At 39.2% G+C, this 20,760-nt stretch overlaps 1 protein-coding gene across 2 annotated transcripts; it reads left to right on the top strand.

The window, feature by feature from the left end:
• Positions 1 to 9,492: 9,492 nt before the first annotated feature.
• On the top strand, positions 9,493 to 20,484 carry LOC120237123 (histone-lysine N-methyltransferase SETMAR). Of its 2 annotated transcripts, none has more exons than XM_039240274.1 (2): positions 9,493 to 9,676; positions 18,996 to 20,484. In XM_039240274.1, exons 1-2 carry the CDS (start codon positions 9,560 to 9,562, stop codon positions 19,779 to 19,781), a joined length of 903 nt encoding a protein of 300 aa, XP_039096205.1. In that variant the 5' UTR covers positions 9,493 to 9,559; the 3' UTR covers positions 19,782 to 20,484. The 2 variants fall into 2 exon arrangements, 1 of the variants encoding a protein (XP_039096205.1); XR_005529864.1 differs by having other exon boundaries at positions 9,590 to 9,861; positions 18,996 to 19,081.
• The last annotated feature ends 276 nt before the right edge of the window (positions 20,485 to 20,760 follow it).

The following is a 20,760-nucleotide window of genomic DNA, read 5'->3' as shown; positions in this document are numbered from 1 at the left end:
GCCTCAAACTCACCAACTATAAGAACATGACCTGAGCTGAAGTTGGAGGCTTTACCAACTGAGCCACCCAGGTGCCTCTAAAGTAATTAAAATTAAATAAAACTTAAAATTCAGTCCTTCAGTCACACTAGTCATATTCCAAGTAATCAATAGTCACATGTAGCTCATGTCTACTGTACTGAATAGCATAGATACAGAACATTTTCATCATCATAGAAATCTGTGGACATTGCTAGAGAATGTAGTAAGTGCTCAATAAATGTCCATTTAGTCTGCATTTTTTCCTTTTCCTCACCAATTCCTCTAAGTTCTCAGGATGCCCAAAATATTTCCCTATCAGGAAGGAAAATGGTATGATAAAACAGATATGTGTTTATGACTTCTTTCACTTCCAGGAATATTGGAGTTCTAAAAGAACACCACAGGGAGAAGACAGTGCTTACCACAAAAGGGAGTTTACTTATGGAGATTTCGAGTCTTGCAGTCAGATACTAGAGAAGGTCTTTTTGCAAAAAGAGTATCCATAACATTCAATTCATATCTAAAAATCTACCTATTCACAGCAATGACATTGATTTTAACACATTAACATTTATTGAGATAATGAAAAAGAAAGGAGCTTTTTGCCTTTTAAAATTCATTTCACAATATTTTTTCCTGGTTAGAATATCTAAAAATAAGTATAAATTATCGGCATTTTCCCAGAAATACTTTAACCATGCTTGTTTGGGCATTTGAGTAGAATTCTTTGCATTAGTCTTTTTGTTTCTTTGATTTAATTTCCTTTCTCCTTCCAAGTAACCAGAATTGGAACTGGGAAGCTACTAGAGTGAACATACTGACAGAGATATAGAAAGTTGCAGGAATGTAGAATTATAAAACACTGAAATTTAATAAAACTCCTAAGAAAAATCCTGATGTCAGATGATACTTGAGGGTATCTGGTGAAATTATCTTTAGGTCCTTGTAGACATGGGTTTAAATGTTCTAGGTAGAACATCTCTGCAACACATTTGTGACCTAAACTTCAAAGGATACATGTCTTTGCTTTCAAAACTACAAGTAGAAGAGGCTAGCCTTGTGCCTTATAAATGAAGAGAAAGGAGATGTACTTTTTTAAAAATCATGACCTTCGCTTATGCATGGCATCCTTCTAGGTAATATGCAAAGCTACATTCCCAAGTCAAAATGAAAATGTGTAACCTAACTGCTTGAAAGCCTTTTGCAAACAAGGCCAATCTATTCTAATAGCTTTGGTCATAGTACTTGAATACACCTGGTAATTCTCTTCTTTCACATAATTCTCTTCTTTCATCTCTTTTATCTATTATCAAACAATAGTTATTTGATTGTATACCATTATGAGTTATTATTCTATAATCATCATTCCTGGATAGTTACAACTAAAGTACTTAGGCTAACAATGTTCTGATTGTGATTTTACCTTGGTGTTTTTTGTTGTCAATATTAACAAGATGTGGATTTCATTAAACACTACATTACATTACACTACAATGTAATGATCAAAATAAAGGACATGAGCAAGTTCTTTATTCTTCTGAAGCCATATATTTACTAGCAGTCTAAACACAAAAACATAAACCACTGTCTTTTGAAAAGCACAAATAACACAGGATCATAATTTTATAAACTACAACTCTCAAGTTATTTTAATCAATAACCATAATTTTTCTTACTGCAAAATGATCCACATGCCATCCACTTTGACATCAATTTCAGCTACTAAAAAGATACATTTTCTCAACAATTTACTTTCTGTTCTGCAATCATTTCACAATATTGGGCACATATTGTGTACAGTATAACTCATTACTACCCCCTTCCACTAGGTGTAAAATTTATGTTTTTTACTATTGTTGGATATAAATTTCTATTCATGTTATCTTGGGAGGCATTCTTTAGTGAAAACCCATCAGAAAGGCAAAGTATTAAAAATAAAAAACACAACTTACCAACTTATAAAATGAATACAAATTCATAAATATCTACTAGCTTCTGTACAAGGCAAAGTAGCTGATTATCTGGCCTGAACCTTCTAGTAATGATAATGGTACTAATAATGCCATCGTCTTCATGTGGTCAAATTATTTGACCACAGTAAAAGAAACCACAGTGACTTCACCTAAATCCAAAGGAAGAATTATTATAAGAATAAAAATATGCAGTGTGAATTAAAAAGGATTAGAACCAGAAATAGCCTATTAGGAACTAAGAAATCCTCTCTCTTTGACATTTATCTGCCTTATCTCTGCATCTCCATCAATATACCAAATAAAGCTACCTCTTGCTCCCATATTATACATATAATTTTAGCTGCGTTTTGGTCTCAGCTACTCACAAAAAGAATCTTAGTGTCCTAGCCTAAATCAAGTCCTGCATCAAGAAGTCAAAAGCATGAGTTAAGACTTAGGGGTTGTGTAATATGCATATGACTACCAGCAAGCCCATTCCATGGGATGGGATGGGATGGGATGGGATGGGATGGTGGGGAGGGGCATGTTCTCAGAAAGGAAAGAGTTAATAAGTTGGGCAGAAACCCCCAGAAGTACCAACAATTCTGCTTTGTCCTCTTCAAAATGATTTCATTTACACAATCTTATTTGATAAGAGGATCCAGGCACCTATACTAGGCCTACTTAACATTTGGTAGCAATAGTTATTATTGGAAAGTTAAGATTTCCAAATTATTCTATTCAGGCTGTCATTAACACTAACAAATATATAACTTCTGCTTACTTTAGACTTTTCATCACTGGCTATAAAGTATATCCCAGAGTAAACTCAGATAATGGTAGTAAGACTTTAAGGAAAGAATGGCTTCTCAATACAAAATCATGCAGAACTTCACTAAAGCACTGCCAGTATATATATATATGTACATATATATATATATATAGTAAAATTATCTCAATTACAGTCCATTATTGTTAAAAAATAGTTAAGATCATATAGTCAAACTCCATAATTTAGCCAAATATCATTCATCCTATATAATGTTAGAGTTTTAGTATACTGAATTATTTTTTATTACTGATCCAAGACTCATTTTTCTTCTGTCAATGAAAAAGCCAAATGAAATTTGAATAATTGGTGTAATATTCGGATCTAAGTCTAGTGATAGCAGTCAATTTGAGCTAATTATTAATGTCCAGGAATACATTTCTTTTTTTACCAAGTAGTTATAATAGTTTTCAGAATAAATTTTGAATATCATGTTTCTGGTAGTGAAGAGCAGGTGTCTAGAGAAAATAAGATACATTTTTAGACCTGAAAAAGATGAAAGACTGACTGCTTAGCTCTCTGAAGACTGAATATATCAGCCTGCAAATATTCTCTCATTATTTTAATCTCACACTATATAAAATACTTTTGGATCCTTTGCTAGCAAGATAAAAACAAATTAAACTGAAGGGCTAATATGAATGAGTATCTTATTCAGGAAGCACCAACACCAACAGCTTCAGGAAAAAAAACAAAGTGGATCCTTCAAAATATCATTCCAAAGGGCAGACAATACTAGGAAAAAAGAGTAAGAAAACAAAAACAGCATGATAGTCACAAATACAGGATAGTGGGTCTTCTCATTGCACCTGTAATTCCTTCTACATAACACTCTTATTGTTATAAATTTTTGGGTATATGCAATTATTTGTTTCCTGGAATTGAACTCTCCTTGGGCATCATGGGTACGTTCCCCAAATTGGTAAACAGACACTGTGCATATAATCAGTCTTCAAAAACTTTTCTTAAAATGAAAGAATAGCATGGTCTTTAGGTATTTGCAAAATTCTTTGTTTACAATTCCTGAAAAATGAAATGAACCAATCTCCAGCCAATCTGAAGTTACTCTTTTCTAAACAGATCTTTCTCTTTATTCCTTTACTCCTGCTATTCTTTTGTTGGGAATGTCCTCTCCTAATCTTCCTAAATCCTATCCATTCTTCAAAGCCTATAGTAAATAGACTCTTCTTCGTGAAGCTTTCCCTGATCTCCCCAGCTAAAAATAAGTTTTTCCTCTGTTGAAGTTCCATAGTATTTTACCTAAACCTTCCTTATATCCCTTATTTATATTATAGCCAATTGCATTACATAAGTGAATATCTCTTAAGAGTGAGCAAGTACACATCCATGTCTGATGAAATATTTACTAGGCAGCTACCTTAAAGCCTATGGCTCTTAGTGGGTGTAAGGCTTCAAATTCAGGATTTTCCCACACTCTACTAATGAGGTTCTCTCCTACTTGGATTTGAGCCACCCTCCAGGAAGACAAAGAAGAATGCTCTAAGGCACCTTTGTAACCTGTTGTGTGACTGATTACATGTACTATTCCCACAAAACGTCTGAACCCTCTCTGATGACAGGCTGAAACCTTCTGAGTGAACCTAATGCTACATGTGGCCTGTGAGAGTCCTGTGAGTCTGAACATGTAGTTAAATCTAAAATGACCCCTGGTAGGCCATCTTACTAAGGTTTCAAATACCTAATTATGGAAATTAAATGAATTAGTACATGGAAGGTTTTTAGTGGTGTCTGGCACATAAAAACAAATAAACAAATATTAGCTACTGTTTCCCATGGTCAGAAACTGGTCCAGTAGAACTATAAACTTAGGCATGCCTGATTCCAGATCTTATGCTCCATTTCTGTGGGGCATTTTCCTACACAGAATCAGTTTCTTCTTTTCTCCTCTAAACTTGGCTCTCAAAAACGAGTTTCTCTGGAAATGCAAACTGGTGCACCACTCTGGAGAACAGTATGGAGATTACTCAAGAAACTAAAAATAGAACTACCCTATGATCCAGCAATTACACTGTTAGTTATTTACCCAAAGGATACAAAAATACAGATTTGAAGGGGTACATGCACCCCAATCTTTATAGTAGCATTATCAACAATAGCCAAACTATAGAGAGAGCCCAAATGTTCATTGACTGATAAATGGATAAAGAAGATGTGGTATATATATACACATATACATATACATATACATATACATATATATATATACATATACACACACACACACACCATGGAATATTACTACTCAGCCATCAAAAAGAATGAAATCTTAGGGCATGTGGGTGGCTCAGTCAGTTAGGGGTCCGACTCTTGATTTTGGCTCAGGTCATGATCTCAGGATTTGTGAGATGGAGCCCTGTATTGCGCTGTGCACTGAGAGCACAGAGCCTGCTTGAGATTCTCTCGCTCCCTCTCTGTCTGGCCCTCTCTGACTTGCCTTCTCTGACTTGCCTTCTCTCTCTCAAAATAAATGAACTTAAAAAAATGAAATCTTTTGTAATGATGTCTTTTGCAATAACGTGGGTGGAGCTAGAATGTATTATGGTAAATGAAATACGTGAGTCAGAGAAAGACAAATACCATCTGATTTCACTCATAAGTGGAATTCAGTAAACAAAACAAATGAATATATTGGGGGGGAGAAGGAGAAGAGAAGCAAACAAATCACAAGAGACTCTTAACAATACAGAACAAACTATGGGTTGATGGAGGGAAGCGGGAGGAGGATGGGCTAGATGGGTGATGGGTACAAAGGAGGGCAGTTGTTGTGATGTGCACTGGGTGTTGTATGTAAGTGATGAATCACTGAATTCTACTCCAGAAGCCGATATCACACTGTATGTTAACTAAATTTAAATTTTAAAACTAGCAAAAAATGCATTTTTATATCACATATGTATATTTAAGTGCAAAACTAAGTGACTTTCTTATCTGTTCATGGATACACATTATAAGTCTGATTATCTATTCCCAAACCTATTTGGTATGGACTGAATGCTTGTGACCCTCCAAAGTTCACTTGCTGAAGTCCTAACGTGATGGTATTTGGAGGTGGGGCCCCTGGGGGTAATTATGTCATGAAAGTAGAACCCTGATGATGGGATTTTATAGGAGATGAAGGGAGAGCTAGCCCTTTCTCTCTTTCCTTCACATAAAGATACAATGAGAAGAGTAGCCACTGCAAACCAAGAAGAGGGTCTTCACCAAGAAATTGACCATGTTGGCACTCTGATCTCAGACTTCCAGCCTTCAGAACTGTGAAAAATGTTTGTTGCTTAAGACACTCAATCTATAGTATTCTGTTATAGCAGCACACACTAAGACACTACTAATACCAACGGAATAGTGATGAACTATGAGTGTAAACAGTTTCTTCCCTCCAGAAAAACTAAGTGAAACACTCTGGAAAACATGAAAAAAAAAAAAAAAAGGCAAGTCACCAAAAACTTTTTTCCACAGTTTCTTAGAAATGGGTCTAAGAAAAGTATAAAAAAATGGGGGTGGGAGGGTGAGGCACAGATCATGAACTAAGATTTCTTTACCATCTCTAGTTCCTGCCCCATATTAAAGACCCAGAACTGGAATTGAGAGTGAGCATGACATGGATTCTAATCAGTATACCCCACACCATCCCCAGGACAGACACTCACACACACACACACACACACACACACACACACACACACACACACACACAAAGACTTTGGTCTTGTATCAAAAGACATGCAAATAAGTGTACCAAAATAAGTTAAAACAAAATGATTCTCTCTCTCTCCTTCTTTTCTATATCTCTATCTCTTCTGTGTATATGTAATTCTTATGACTTTAATAGGACAGTTTCGCCTATAAGCATACGAAAGAGTTTCAGAAACCAAGAGAAATACCGTATAGAGTAAAATGGGAGCACAAAGAAAACAATAACCAATCCTATAGAAATCAGGGTCAGGAAAGATACAGAAATGAAGACACTTGAACTGAGTAAACAGACAGTATGGGGAAAAGACACTGGAGACACAAGAATAATGTGAACAAAGGCACGGAGGCCCAAGTAGCATGGCTGGTTGAGAAAATGTAAGTAGAACAAGGGGTTATAAATTGAGTCCAAAGAAATAGGCAAAGGGCCTTCTAAGCCAGGATACAGAAGTTGGACACTGAAAGAAACATGGAACAAACACGGGATTTTAATTATTATCTTTTAATTTATTGTCAAGTTAGCTAATATACAGTGTATACAGTGCGCTCTTGGCTTCAGGAGGAGATTCCCATGATTCGTCGCTTACATACAACACCCAGTGCTCATGCCAACAAGTGCCCTGCTCATGCCAACAAGTGCCCTCCTCAATGCCCATCACCCACTTTCCCCTCTGTACTGCCCCAAACATCAACCCTCAGCTTGTTCTCTGTATTTAAATGTCTCCTATGGTTTACCTCTCTCTCTGTTTAAAACTATTTTTTCCCCTTCCCTCCTGCCCTGGTCTTCTGTTAAGTTTCTCAAATTCTACATATGAGTGAAAACATACATCTGTCTTTCTCTGACCGGCTTATTTCACATAGCATAATACCCTCCAGTTCCATCCACATTGTTGCAAATGGCAAGATTTCATTTCTTATTGCCAAGCAGTATTCCATTATATATATAAACCACATCTTCTTTATCCATTCTTCAGTTGATGAACATTTGGGCTCTTTCCATAATTTGGCTAGTGTTGATAGTGCTACTATAAACATTGAAATACATGTGCCCTTTGAGTCAGCATTCCTGTATCCTTTGGGTAAATTCCCAGGAGTGCTATTACTGGGTCATAGGGTAATTCTATTTTTAATTTTTTGAGGAACCTCCACACTATTTTCCAGAACGGCTATGCCAGTTTGCACCAATAGTGCAAAAGAGTTCCCGTTTCTCCACATCCTCACCTCCATATCTGTTGTTTCCTGAGTTGTTAACTTTAGCCTCTCTGACCAATGTGAGGAGGTATCTTAATGTGGTTTTGATTTGTATTTCCCTGCTGATGAGTGATGTTGAGCATCTTTTCATGTTTGTTGGCTGTGTCTTCTTTGGAAGAGTATCTATTCATGTATTCTGCCCATTTCTTCACTGGATTATTTTTTGGGTGTTGAGTTGGCTAAGTTCTTTGCAGATTTTGGATACTAACCCTTTAGCCAATATGTCATCTACAAATATCTTTTCCCATTCCATCAGCTGCCTTTTAGTTCTGTTGATTGTTTCCTTCGCTGTTCAGAAGCTTTTTATCTTGATAAGGACCCAATAGTTCATTTTTGCTTTTATTTCCCTTGCCTTCAGAGATGTGTCGAGTAAGAAGTTGCTGTGGCTGAGGTCAAAGAGGTTGTTGCCTATTTTCTCCTCTAGGGTTTTGATAGTTTCCTGTCTCACATTTAGGTCTTTCATCCATTCTGAGTTTATTTTTGTGTATGGTGTAAGAAAGTGGTCCACTTTCATTCTTCTCTACGTTGTTGTCCAGTTGTCCCAGCACCATTTGCTGAAGAGACTTTTTTCCATTGGATATTTTCTCCTGTTTCGTTGAAGATTAGTTGGCCATACAATTGTGGGTCCAATTCTGGGTTCTTTATTCTATTCTTGGTCTATGTGTCTGTTTAATACACAGGATTTTAAACAAAGTATAACAACACGATGTACATCCTCAAAGATTAGTGGAACAACATACAGGTAATTTGGGAGAAATGTTAAGACTTGAAGAAAATAACTTCAAGAGTCAAAGGAAGAAACCAGAGCCTAAGACTAAAGAGAAAGAAATGAAAATGTGAAATACTACAAAAGTAGAATCAACAAGATTCAGCCAGGAAGCTCCTAGCTATGGAGGTCTAAAGCAAGGAAGAAATACAGGGAAATGCTTTGGTTTGTTGTGTTAGTAACTCTGGCGATCATGGACAAATTATTCTCCCAGTTCATTTTAAAGAAGAAAAGAAAGACTTGCATAAGAATTTGTCAATTCATGTCATTGCGAGCTCGTGGTGTTTGTAGAAAGTTAAAATATTCAACAATCGGCACCTGGGTGGCTCAGTCGGTTAAGCATCCAACTTTGGCTCTGGTCATGATATCTCGGTTTGTGAGTTCGATCCTGGCATCCAGCTCTGTGCTGACAGCTCAGAGCCTAGGGCCTGGAGCGGGTCTCAGATTCTGTCCCTCTCTACCCCTCCCCAGCTCACACTCTGTCCTCTCTCTCTCACAAGCATAAATAAACATTTAAAAAATTTAGTAACTGTTATAAAAATGTTATAACAGTATTTGAAGCTATGTGGGGAGCTGTCATTACTAAGGAAGCCCAGACAAGATGAGTAAAGGGGCGGAGGGCGAAACCTGAGGGTCACCCACCAATATTTCAGAATCAGGCGGGGAAGGATGGTCGGCGAGAAGCCAGCGCATCAAGGGCAGGTGCCGCAAAAGCTGCAAGGAGACAGGGTTTACAATAGGCAGGACAATAAGGTCAGACAACTCTGGAAATATCCCAGTGGATTAAGCAATTTCGGGTTTTTATCAGAATCTTGTGTCGGGGCAGGGCCACACCAAAACTCCAGGAAAGCTGAGAAGACGCCCTCACAGGCCAGTTGTAGAGGAAAAACTACGACTCCCAAGGGGCGGCGGGGCTGCACGACCCAAGATTCCCAGCATTCTCTGCGAGGCTCAAACTCGTCTAGGTGGCGCGCGCATCGAGACGGCGCGAAATGTCGGTGAAAACAGTAGAGAAAGAGCCTCGCGGGAATGGCGGCGTCTGTGGAAGGGCCTGAGGCCCCGACGCAGCGCCTGGACATCGCGCGGGGCCTGGAGAACGTGCCCGTGAGCGCGTGGCCCCCAGGGGCGGAGCCAGAGCCTTTCCAGGTAGGAGGCGAGGCTCGGCCGCCGCGAGTGCGGCTCGGGAGTTCGGGCACTCAGCCCTCCCCGGAAGCTTGCCCGGCACGAGCGCTGCGCGCGCAGCCCCCTGGGTGGGGCTGGCGCCGTCCAGGTAGCGCGAGGAGCTGAACGGCCGCGAGGACCGAGTGCGTTGCTTCCCCACCCGGCCGCAGGTGTGTGGGAGACTCATATACCGCAGGTTGTCCCCGTACTTCTCGACCTTGTTTCTTACCCTGTCGCAGAGCTGTTTCGCCCAGGAATAGCTCTGAATTGCGCAGGTTTTAGCCTTTTTCTGTGAACCCTCCGTAATGACCCTAATAACAAGAGTATTCCTCTTTTCTGTCCGTAGAAGTTCCTGAAAGGCAGTTCCCTGAAGGGCAAAACCAAGTGTCTCGTGAGATCCCTTGGAAAGAATCCTTGAGAATTCTGGATTTTTTTCCCCTGGTCTGTCCCCAGAACTCATTGAGAGATCGGGGCAAATCATTTACTTCTCTGGTCTCAGGTGTCTCGTAAGTAAGCTCTCAGCCTAGCGGTAGGGTTACAAACTTAGTCCCTAGAGTGAGAGTTTGCGGAGTCTCCCTCATGCTGTGAGGTCTTTGGCAAATAGAAACTAGCCCCAGCTGAGCATTGGAATCCTCCCGTGTACGATGAAAATAATCGCCTGTCTCCCGGATTGCTTTGAGAATTACAAGTAAAGTGCACTTGTGGTTTGCTAAAAGAACTCAAGAAATTTTCTCTACTGTTACCACATCAAAACCTTTTCTGATCTAGCTTTCTCGCTCCTGTGACCTTGGACTGCTTGTTGCCTAAATAATGTGAGTAAAAAATAATGATGGAGTGAAAGGAGCGCTGGACTTGGAAGTAGAGCTACATTCAGGCCTTAGCCGTCTTAGCGGCTTCTTGGAGCCTGAGCTGCTTCACCTGTAAAATGAAGACAATTAAAAATGTATAACCCTTGTCACATACATTGTCCATATCGAGCCCTGTGTGCCCCTCCTTCCTAGGGTTGTTGCAAAGATGAAATAAAACAGTAGATTCAATACAATTTTCAGAGTAGAGCACGAAATTGTCAGAAAAGGTCATATTTCCTCAAACTACCTTATGCAGTTTAGGGATTAAACACTAATCCCTAAAAGCTTATTCAATGCCAAACATTGCTGAATGTGTGGTCAAAAACACTGGTAAATGTTTTCTTTATTCACCAAATAATTGAGTGTGTATAATGTGCTAAGCGATAAGCTAGATATAGAAGATAAAATGATGACAACCTTTCTTTTGAGCTTACAAGACCTTACAGTTGCTGGGGGGGGGGGGGGGGGGGGGGGAGGTGGAAGGAGGAGAAAGGAAGCCTTATGTTTGATATGTATACCTACAGTTGATGGGTGTAATTGAAAATCTGTAGACTAAGACTCAGTACCACAGTATTCTGGCTGCCAGCCTATATGCATAGCCCTGGATAGAGTTAGGGTCACAGAAAGAAGATAAGATCTTTCCTCAAGGAGCTTATAGTCTTACCAAGAAGATAAAACATGCTTGAAACATATTTATGACAAGCCTAAAGTGTCTTTAACTAGTTTGCTTTCATATATTCATAGAGCACAAAATGAGTGTATTGAAAGGTCAAAACAGCTTGCTTACCCCAAAACCTCCCTTCATAGGCATGTATACATATAAGAGTTAAGACATGAAAAACTCAAGGTAAAAATAACTTTGTATCTAGTTTGCCTTTGAGTACTGTGTGAAAAAGCAAAAAGAACATTCACATGTTCATGCTGGAAACAAGCCTATCATAATGCCATCTGTGTTGAAAGCCAAGTAGAAAGTAAACTAATTGATTTTCTTGAACTGAGTGTTGAATCTAGCCTTTTTACAGGTTTCTGAAACCAGCTTCAAACATATTTTTTAAGATTTCAGCTTGGCCTTGACAAGAATTATCTGGCTCACAAGCTCTTAATAGTTGCTTGGAGCAAAAACAAACTCATGGGGTAGAGGCCAAGTACAGAGATTCATGTAGCTGGTGTTTCAAAACAACCAAAAAAGGAATGAAGATTTTCAACGCACTTCCTTAAAATTCAGAATCAAGGCCTAGGTTTAAAGCCCAAAATATTATGCAGTATCATACTTAAGTTTCTGGAGCTTCAGTATAGTGTGACTTAGAAAAGTCAGACTTCCAATGAGAAGTTATCAAGACCTGCAATCAAGGAGCCAAAAAATATTTCCTAAGCCAGCTGCCCTAGTACTGTGAAAAGTAACTCAACCCCCATTACCGTGTCATACCCCAAACGACGTGACCATTTCCTTGAGACCTATATCTGTTAGGAAGATAAGACTTACGCATTTAGTATTACTAAAGACCCCTACAGCCTATGCCATTTAGATCCCAAAGTTCATACTATTAATAAGTGTAGGTCTAGTTCAGAAAAGAGAGAACTTGAGCCAAGGAGGTGTATTTGCTTTTCAACATGCTGTCTCCTGGTTTCCATTTTGGCTTCTTGAGTGACCATGGTTTATAAAAAAGTTTTAAATTGTGTCAAAAAACTTCAAATCTCCACCCAGTTCTTCAAGGATCTGGTTTCTGCTACATTATTTTGCATTGGTCATTTTGCATTAATTCCCAACTCTTGCATGATCAATGTTTTTATTTTGATACATACCAAGAAAAAGTAAAATTTATGTTATTATGATACAAAGAAATGATAAAAATCTCATACTTTGTGCCCTTTTTGTATTTTTCTGACTGGTTCTTTCTAAATTCTGGTACATGCAATAATAGGCAATAAGGCAGTATTTGTGGATGAATGAAAGATGTCTGTGCTGGGTCAGTTTTTAGTCTCCTCCCTCTCAAGATGGATAAGTAATGGAAGACAGGAATATAATCATATGGTCTCCTAGACATAATTTGTGTTGACTCTGTTTGAACCTGGAAATTTTGACTTCAGAATCTGTTGTTTCCACCACCCTACTAGATAGCCTACATTATTCATATTGAATGCTTATGTGCCAGCCACTAGAGTAAGCTTTTTACATGGGTACTTTCACTTTTTTTTTCCTTCACAGCCACCTGTGAGATAGATAGAAAGGAAATATTTAGAGAGATTAAGTAATGTGTCAGAAATATATGATGTTTTAAATATAAAGCCTAGAAATAACATCTAGAAGGATTTAAGGAAGCTACTATTTTAAAGGTATAAAGGGCCTAGCATTGAGTACAGTTAGTTATTTAAATTTAATAATACCTCGTTGGGGTAGGCAGATACAGGTATTATTCCTGTTTTATAAGTGCTTACCTGAAGCTTAGATGGTAACTTGCTCTAAGTCACAGTGCTAATAAGAGCATTGTATTTTAGTCTATGTTCTGTATGTGTCTCCTTTAGACATTCCATGGTCTACATTAAGAAGTTCTCCATTGGGGCACCTGGGTGGCTCAGTCAGATAAGCGTTCAACTCTTGATTTCTGCTCTGGTCATGATCTCGTGAACCGTGGGACCGAGCCCTGCCTAGGGCTCTGGGCTGACAGTGCAGAGTCTGCTTGGAATTCTCTCTCTCCTCTCTTTCTGTCCCTTCCCCAACTCGTGCTCTCTCTCAAAAGAAATAAGTAAACATTAAAAAAAAAGCTCACCATTGGTTGTCCAGTGTTCCAGGCCTGTCACAGGCGTCTCTGGCCTCCTGCACATTTTTCCTTAGCCTCATCTCCCAGTTGGTGACCTGAATTCTCATTTTCATTTATCACTTTTTTTTTTTTAATGTTTTATTTATTTCTAGGAGAGAGACAGGGAGACAGCGTGAGCAGGGGAGGGTCAGAGAGAGAGGGAGTCACAGACTGAAACAGTCTCCAGGCTCTGAGCTGGCAGTCAGCACAGAGCCCGACGTGGGGCTCGAACCCACGAACCGTGAGATCATGACCTAAGCGAAAGTCGGGTGCTCAACCGACTAAGCCACCCAGGCGCCCCTCATTTTCATTTATCACTTTGACTAAATTTTCCAGCCATTTCCTGGAACCATTATCAGCTTCCACCATGGGTGTATCAATAAAGAGTCATTTGTTTGTGGGGCACCTGTGTGGCTCAGTTAGTTCAGTGTCCGACTCTTGATTTCAGCACAGGTCATGATCTCACAGTTCTTGGGATCCAACCCTGCATTGGGTAGTACGGGGCCTGCTTGAGATTTTCTCTCTCTCTCTCTCTCTCTTTCTCTCTTTCTCTCCACCTCTCCTGCCTACTCACTCTCTTTTCTCAAAATAAATAAATAAATAAACTTTAAAAAATAGAGTCATTTGTTTGCAAGAAATAAAAACACAATATAAACTAACTCAAGCATAAAAGGAATTGCCTCATAACAGCTAAGTCCAAGAGTTTTAATTATAGGCATGCCCGGATATAAGAATGCTAATGGTGTCATCAGATATTTCTTTCTACCACCTGTACCCTTTGCACCCCTGCTCCTCTTTCCTCTGGTTGGCTACACACTCAGTAGGTCTTATGTATGCAGTAAAACTTGAAAATTCCAGGTGAACAGGTAGAATGAGAATGTCTCTTCTTGATTGTTTAAGCAGATGTCCCAGAATTCTTTTTTTTTTTTTTTTAATGTTTGTGTATTTGAGAAAGGGGAGGGGGGACAGAGGAATCAAAGCCCGCTCTGCACTGACAGCACAGAGCCCAATGTAGGGCTCAATCCCATGAACTGTGAGATCATGACCTGAGCCGAAGTCAGACACTCAACTGACTGAGTCATCTTGGTACCCCCAGAATTCTTTTTCATTGATCTAGCTTAAGTACTCTGCAGATCCATGAACCAAACACTGTTGAAAGGAACAAATGATGACCTGATTAGCCAAGTCCTGGCTCCTACTGAACCTGGATTCCCCCATCCAAACCACTGAGACAGGAGTGGGAAGGGTTTCCCTGAGAAGTCAAGGTGCTATTATCAGAACGAAAGGAACAGATGCTAATGGATAAAAACCTGTCCTCTGTGGTCTCATTCCTCAAACTCTGATCTCTCCTTGGTTGAAGGTAAGCACCAGAGTCCTGAGGGTAACACTCTTTTTTTCAGATCAGTTTGGTCCTGGGCTTTGTTCCAGGAAGTAGAGGACACACTATGGAAAGAGTTACAAATTGGGAGCATTTAAGCTCAAGTCAGCTGACTCCCCATTTGTAATGTACTTAACTTTAGCTTTAAGGGGCACCTGAGTGGCTCAGTCAGTTAAGTGTCCAAGTTTGGCTCAGCTCATGATCTCACGGTCCATGGGTTCCAGCCCTGCATCAGGCTCTGTGCTGACAGCTCAGAGCCTGGAGCCTTCCTCTGATTCTGTGTTCCCTCTCTCTGCCCTCCCTTATTCTCTCTCTCTCTCAAAAATAAATAAACATTAAAAAAATTAAATATATCAGCTTTCAGATTCTCAAAAGTTAACAATTTGTATAACATAATATTTGAATAGAATATCAGGTCTGTGACATCAGATTATTTCTGAAAACCATTTTCAATATGTAGTTAGATACTCAAAAAGATGAATAATAACATAATCATGTTAAATTAGACTGGTTTTCAAAAGATTATTTTTCAGCCATTTTTCTGAGTCAGGTGAAACATCTTCCTGGAGTGGTATTTTACTGACTATTTATGGAAGAGGAAATGGAAATGTATGGAGATAAAATGAGTTGTGTTAAGCATTGGTATTAGGGTTAAGGATTACATCCATCAGGGGAAAACAAATACTCTCTTTAAACAGGAAGTTTATCCAGAGGTCTCTCTTATCTTTTGGAAGGTGTCTGCAGGTCATTTGGAATTGTTTATAATCTGTGTCTCTAAAAGAGCTTAGATTGTGCATCAAGTTTAAATTCCAGAATTAAAAAAAAAAACAAAACTGTATCACTAGATTCTCCAATATCTTTTTTGAATATGTAAATAAAAATAAGCAAATAAAAGTATTTTTCTAAACCTCACCATACCCAAATAAATTCAACAAAGAATGATATGCTCTTCTGGTTAAAAAACTGCAGCAAGTCAGACTTGATTTTAAAAGGAATTATCTTTCTCAAAAAAAATCACTTTAGAGTTTAGCGATTTATATAGTCCTTTAAAAATATGTGCACTTTTAAGAAGAAATCAATTGAAAAGAATTCTTCCTGAAAAGTTTAACAAAGAGACAGTAAAATCTTCATTTTACAAGTACTTTTTAAAAATGTCTCATAACCATTTATGTTTCAACCTTGACTCTTCTAAAAACTGGAAGTAGATTCTGTATAAGACAGCAGCCATTGAATTTGACTGATAGGGCATCTTTTTCTAAGCCATTCTTTATCCCTTTAGGACTTCTCTGCTAAGCTAAAGCTGTAAGAAATGACACAAACAAGAGAAGCTATTTCCACTCTCCACCCCCAAATCACTTTTAAGCAGAGTGTTGGCCTTCCCCCGCAGGTGCTCCCACTCATCCTCCTCATCTTTCACAGAGGATGTCAATCCTTACCCCAGCTCACCATTTTTTAAAGTATAGGGTTTTGAGCCTAACTGCATAGCTCTACCGAGGCTTCCACAGGGAGTGCATTCACGTTGTTTAATACTTTCTCCAAAGCTTTGTCCAGAGACACAATATTAATGGATGATTGACTGAAAGATACATGGTTCAGACATTCCTCTGGATACTCTAAAGTCTATCCCTAAATTAAAGCCTGTGCAGCTGGTCCCTCACAGTACTGCTCTTACTGACTGTGCATGGGCAGCATGCCAATAGCCTGTACTGAAACTCAGAATGAGAAACAGCCCATGAAACTGCTTTCTGGAAAAGAATGGTTTAGACAGACACATTGGTGAAATTTCCCTGCCGTTTCCATATTGGAAAAGTCACTGCCTCTTCTGAACAGTGAGAATGTTCTTTATGGATAGTGCAAGCCAAAAGTCGTATCATTATTTCCCTCTTCAAAGTGGCTGGGCTCAGAACCAAACATCCAGTTTACTGCTGCTGCACACTTTGTGTGCCTAAGCTCTCTCAACTAGCTTATTGTCCTTGGCCTTACATTTCTTATGTATTGTTCATTTATCTTACATCTTTGTAAGTCTCATTAAATCCTTTTTGGAACAAAGCAGCTGTGATTTTGTGATAAATACATATGTGATCTTTCTCCCCATTCCTGGCATTGAGATCCTAAAACCCTATTTACTAAGTGATGAGTGCTTATCTTTTGTTATGTTAATGAGGTAAGTCTTGGAAAGCACCTGAAGGTGAGAGCTGGTTGCCAGTGAAGCCAACTGTGTGATTTGAGGGTTGGAACTTTCAGTACCCTCACCCCCAGCCTCCAGCTACAAGAGTGGCTACAGGTTGAATCATCTGCCAGTAGTCAGTGATGTAATCAATCTTGGCTATGTGATCAAGCCTCCATAAAAACCCAAGAAAACAGGGTTCAGAGAGCTGGGAGTAGAGGTTCTGCGAGTGTGGCATGCGTGCAGAGGGCATGTAAGCTCCCTCTCCCCATACCTTGCTCTATGCATCTCTTCCATCTGGCTATTCCTAAGTTATATCCTCTTATAAAAAACTGGTGTCTACTATGTAAAATTTTTCTGTGAGCAATTCTAGCAAATTTATTGAACCCAGGGAGAGGATTTTGAGAACTTCTAATTTACAGTTTGTCAGCCATAAGTTCAGGTAACAACGTAGACTTGGGACTGGTATCTGAAGTCCCAAGGAGGAGGTCATGGGAACCTCCAATATATAGCCCATGAGTCAGAAGCACAGATAACAACCTGAGCTTGGGACTGGTTTCTGAGGGGGTGGGGAGCAGTCTTAGGACGGACTCCTTAGACTGTGGAACGTGATGCTATTGGATAGTGTCAGAACTGAGTTGAACTATAGCATACTGACCTGGTGTCCAAAGCATTGCTTGTTAGAGGTGTGGAAAAACCCCGCCACTACCACCACATTGAAATTGGGTCCAAGAGCACTGGTAGCACATATAAATAAATGAATTAGGTTCCATATAAGCAAGAATGATTCTATACATAAGGAAATATGCTGGGCTTATAAGAGATACTTTAATCATTAAGGTTTGGAAATACGCTTCATTATGCTAGTGAGGAAATAACTGGAGATCAGGTTTCACATAGAGATCGTAGACTTGAGACTTTTCTCTTTCTGTAATGTGAGAAACTTTTGCATATTATCTCTCTATCACTTAAATAAAAACTATTTTTACATGTATATAATACCTCTACATTTATTAATATCTATATAACAAATACAATTTTTGGAACTCTGCACTTTCTTGGCCAATTTTGCCTATTTTTAATGTTGTGAAGACTCAAGTAAAACTCTGAAGTAACAGTGTCTTTTTTGAACATCAAAGAATATTTAGGAATTTAGGTAATCTTCAAATTAAGAATTCCTTTAAAAATCAATGGAAGACTTTTTTCCATAGGCCATTTTTCAAATATGACTTTCTTATCCCCTAAAAATATCTGTGGTGACGCAATAAAATACATACACGCAGGGGTGCCTGGGCAGCTGTTGATTAAGCATCAAAATCTTGATTTTGGCTCAGGTCATGATCTTACAGTTTGTTCAAGCTGCAAATGGGGCTCGGCACTGACAGTGCTTGGGATTCTCTCTTACCCTCTCTCCCCCTCCCCCACTTGTGTATGCATGCATGCACACACTCTCTCTAAAAATAAGTAGACATTTAAGAAAAATACATATATACATTTATATTGTCAGATAAATGTAAAAAGATCAAGGGCCAAGGACAAAATGCTTAACGCATTCAAAAAATTAAATTCAGCACTGATTTTTCTGATATTTAAAGCTGAGAAGAAAACAAAATGAGTTACAAATCTTTCCATTTCTGATAAGAGAAAAACATTTTTTTCTTTTGTTACCCCATACCTACAATAAAACCACAGAGTTTTAAATCTGAAACTTAATCTTGGGGTGCCTGGGTGGCTCACTCAGTTAAGCATCCAATTCTTGACTTCAGCTCAGGTCATGATCTCGGGGTTCATGGGTTCGAGCCTTGCATCAGGCTCTGCACTGACATTGCCGAGCCTGCTTGGGATTCCCTCTCTCCCTCTCTCCCTGCCCTTCCCTCACTCACTCGTGCTCTCTCAAAATAAATAAAGTTCTAAAAAATAAAAAGTAATCTTATTTTTTAAATTGAAGAGGTATGTTTTCAAACAATATTTCAGCAGATTGTGCTTTGTTAGTTTCATTTTAATCTATTTTTTTATATGTTGGAATTAGGAAGTGTCTCATCCAAAAGCTGCTTGAAATGTGTCTGAATACATGCCATGCCATGCTAACTTAGAGCATTTCTGTTTCTTGCAGTATACTCCTGACCACGTAGCTGGACCTGGAGCAGACATTGATCCCACACAAATAACCTTTCCCGGATGCGTTTGTCTCCAAACCTGCCTCCCTGGTATTTGCTCGTGTCTCCGTCATGCGGAGAACTATGATGATAATTCATGCCTTATAGGTACAGGATCTGAAGGAGGGTGCGCCAAGCCAGTTTTTGAATGCAACATCCTGTGCCGGTGCAGTGACCAGTGCAGGAACAGAGTGGTCCAGCAGGGTCTGCGGTTCCAACTCCAGGTGTTCAAGACGGAGAAAAAAGGCTGGGGACTTCGTACCTTGGAATTTATACCAAAAGGGCGGTTTGTCTGTGAATATGCTGGAGAAGTTTTGGGATACTCTGAAGTACAGAGAAGAATTCAGTTACAGACAACACAGGACCCAAATTACATTATAGCTGTCAGAGAACATGTTTACAGTGGGCAGGTAATAGAAACTTTTGTTGATCCTGCCTATATAGGAAATATTGGAAGATTTCTGAACCATTCTTGTGAGCCAAACCTGTTGATGATTCCTGTCCGAATTGACTCAATGGTACCAAAGTTGGCACTTTTTGCAGCCAAAGACATTTTGCCAGAAGAAGAACTCTCTTATGACTATTCAGGAAGATTTCTTAATTTAATGGACAGCGAAGACAAAGAAAGGCTAGATCAAGGGAAAATAAGAAAACCTTGTTATTGTGGTGCCAGATTATGTGCTGCTTTCCTCCCTTATGACAGCTCACTGTACTGCCCCTTGGAAAAGTCAAACATCAGCTAGGAATGAAAAGTAAAGGAGAAACACACCAGGCCTCTCTCAGTGGGTGAGAATGACAGGGAACGGGACGTGTTTGGCTCAGTCTCTTCTGCGATCCCCTCTTAACAGGCAGGTTAGCCTCCAAGTAAGTCTCTGCTCGTGATAAGCACTTGCCCTTCCCCACAGGGGAGGCCAGTGGTTGCCTGGCTCGGCCTCTGCCTGGCTGCATAAGTTTAACTCAGGAATGTGGAAGAGACTGTAAATTGTCCAGCAATACACTTTCTCCTCTTCTATAGTAGAATTCTCTGTTTTTAGCTGGGTGCTTTTTCCTAGTTAGACAAGAGTAAGTGACTATGTTCTAGCTAATGAGATACAAGCAAAACCAGTTTGTCTTTAAATGGAGAGATTTTTCTTTTTCCCCCTCTTTATTCCTATTGGTGCTGGGGTGTGCATCCCAGCCCCCCAAATAACTCTAGAAAAGGAGGCCATACATAGCTAATGAACAAAATTAAAAGGAGTCCAGGTGCCAGATCAGTCCTGTTCTGCTACCTCTGGACTTTAGGTGAGAAAGAATCTCTAGAGCCCTTATTTATGCTACTGTTCTTCGAAGTTTTCTAGCACTAGCCCCAAACCTAATCATAATGATCCAAGAAAACCCTTGCAGCTGTATACCTAAGCCTTGCTTTCTAATCAATTTTATCAGTAATAAAGCTGATATTTTCATTTCTGTCTGACTCGTGCATTTTATTTCTCATTTGCTTAGAAACACAAATCAAGGAAAGGGCATGAGTGATTATCACCTGATAAAACTCTCATAATTACCATCTGTTGTGTATAACCATGACAATGACTGACCAAAAAAGTCATGAAAGGAAACAAATTATAAAGTTTTCACTATATACTTGGGTACGTTCCAAATCTTGTGAAGTTGTGCCTCAAAACTTCAAACAGCCTCACTTTGTCATGTATTAATAATATGAAAATAACCCCAGTACCACCGCAA

This window comes from Hyaena hyaena, unplaced genomic scaffold (genome assembly GCF_003009895.1).
Source record: "Hyaena hyaena isolate Hyena2069 unplaced genomic scaffold, ASM300989v1 scaffold_172, whole genome shotgun sequence".
In the NCBI taxonomy this organism is placed as follows: domain Eukaryota; kingdom Metazoa; phylum Chordata; class Mammalia; order Carnivora; family Hyaenidae; genus Hyaena; species Hyaena hyaena.
The sequence above is the reverse complement of the archived record's forward strand: the minus strand, read 5'-3'. Positions and strand labels throughout refer to the sequence as shown.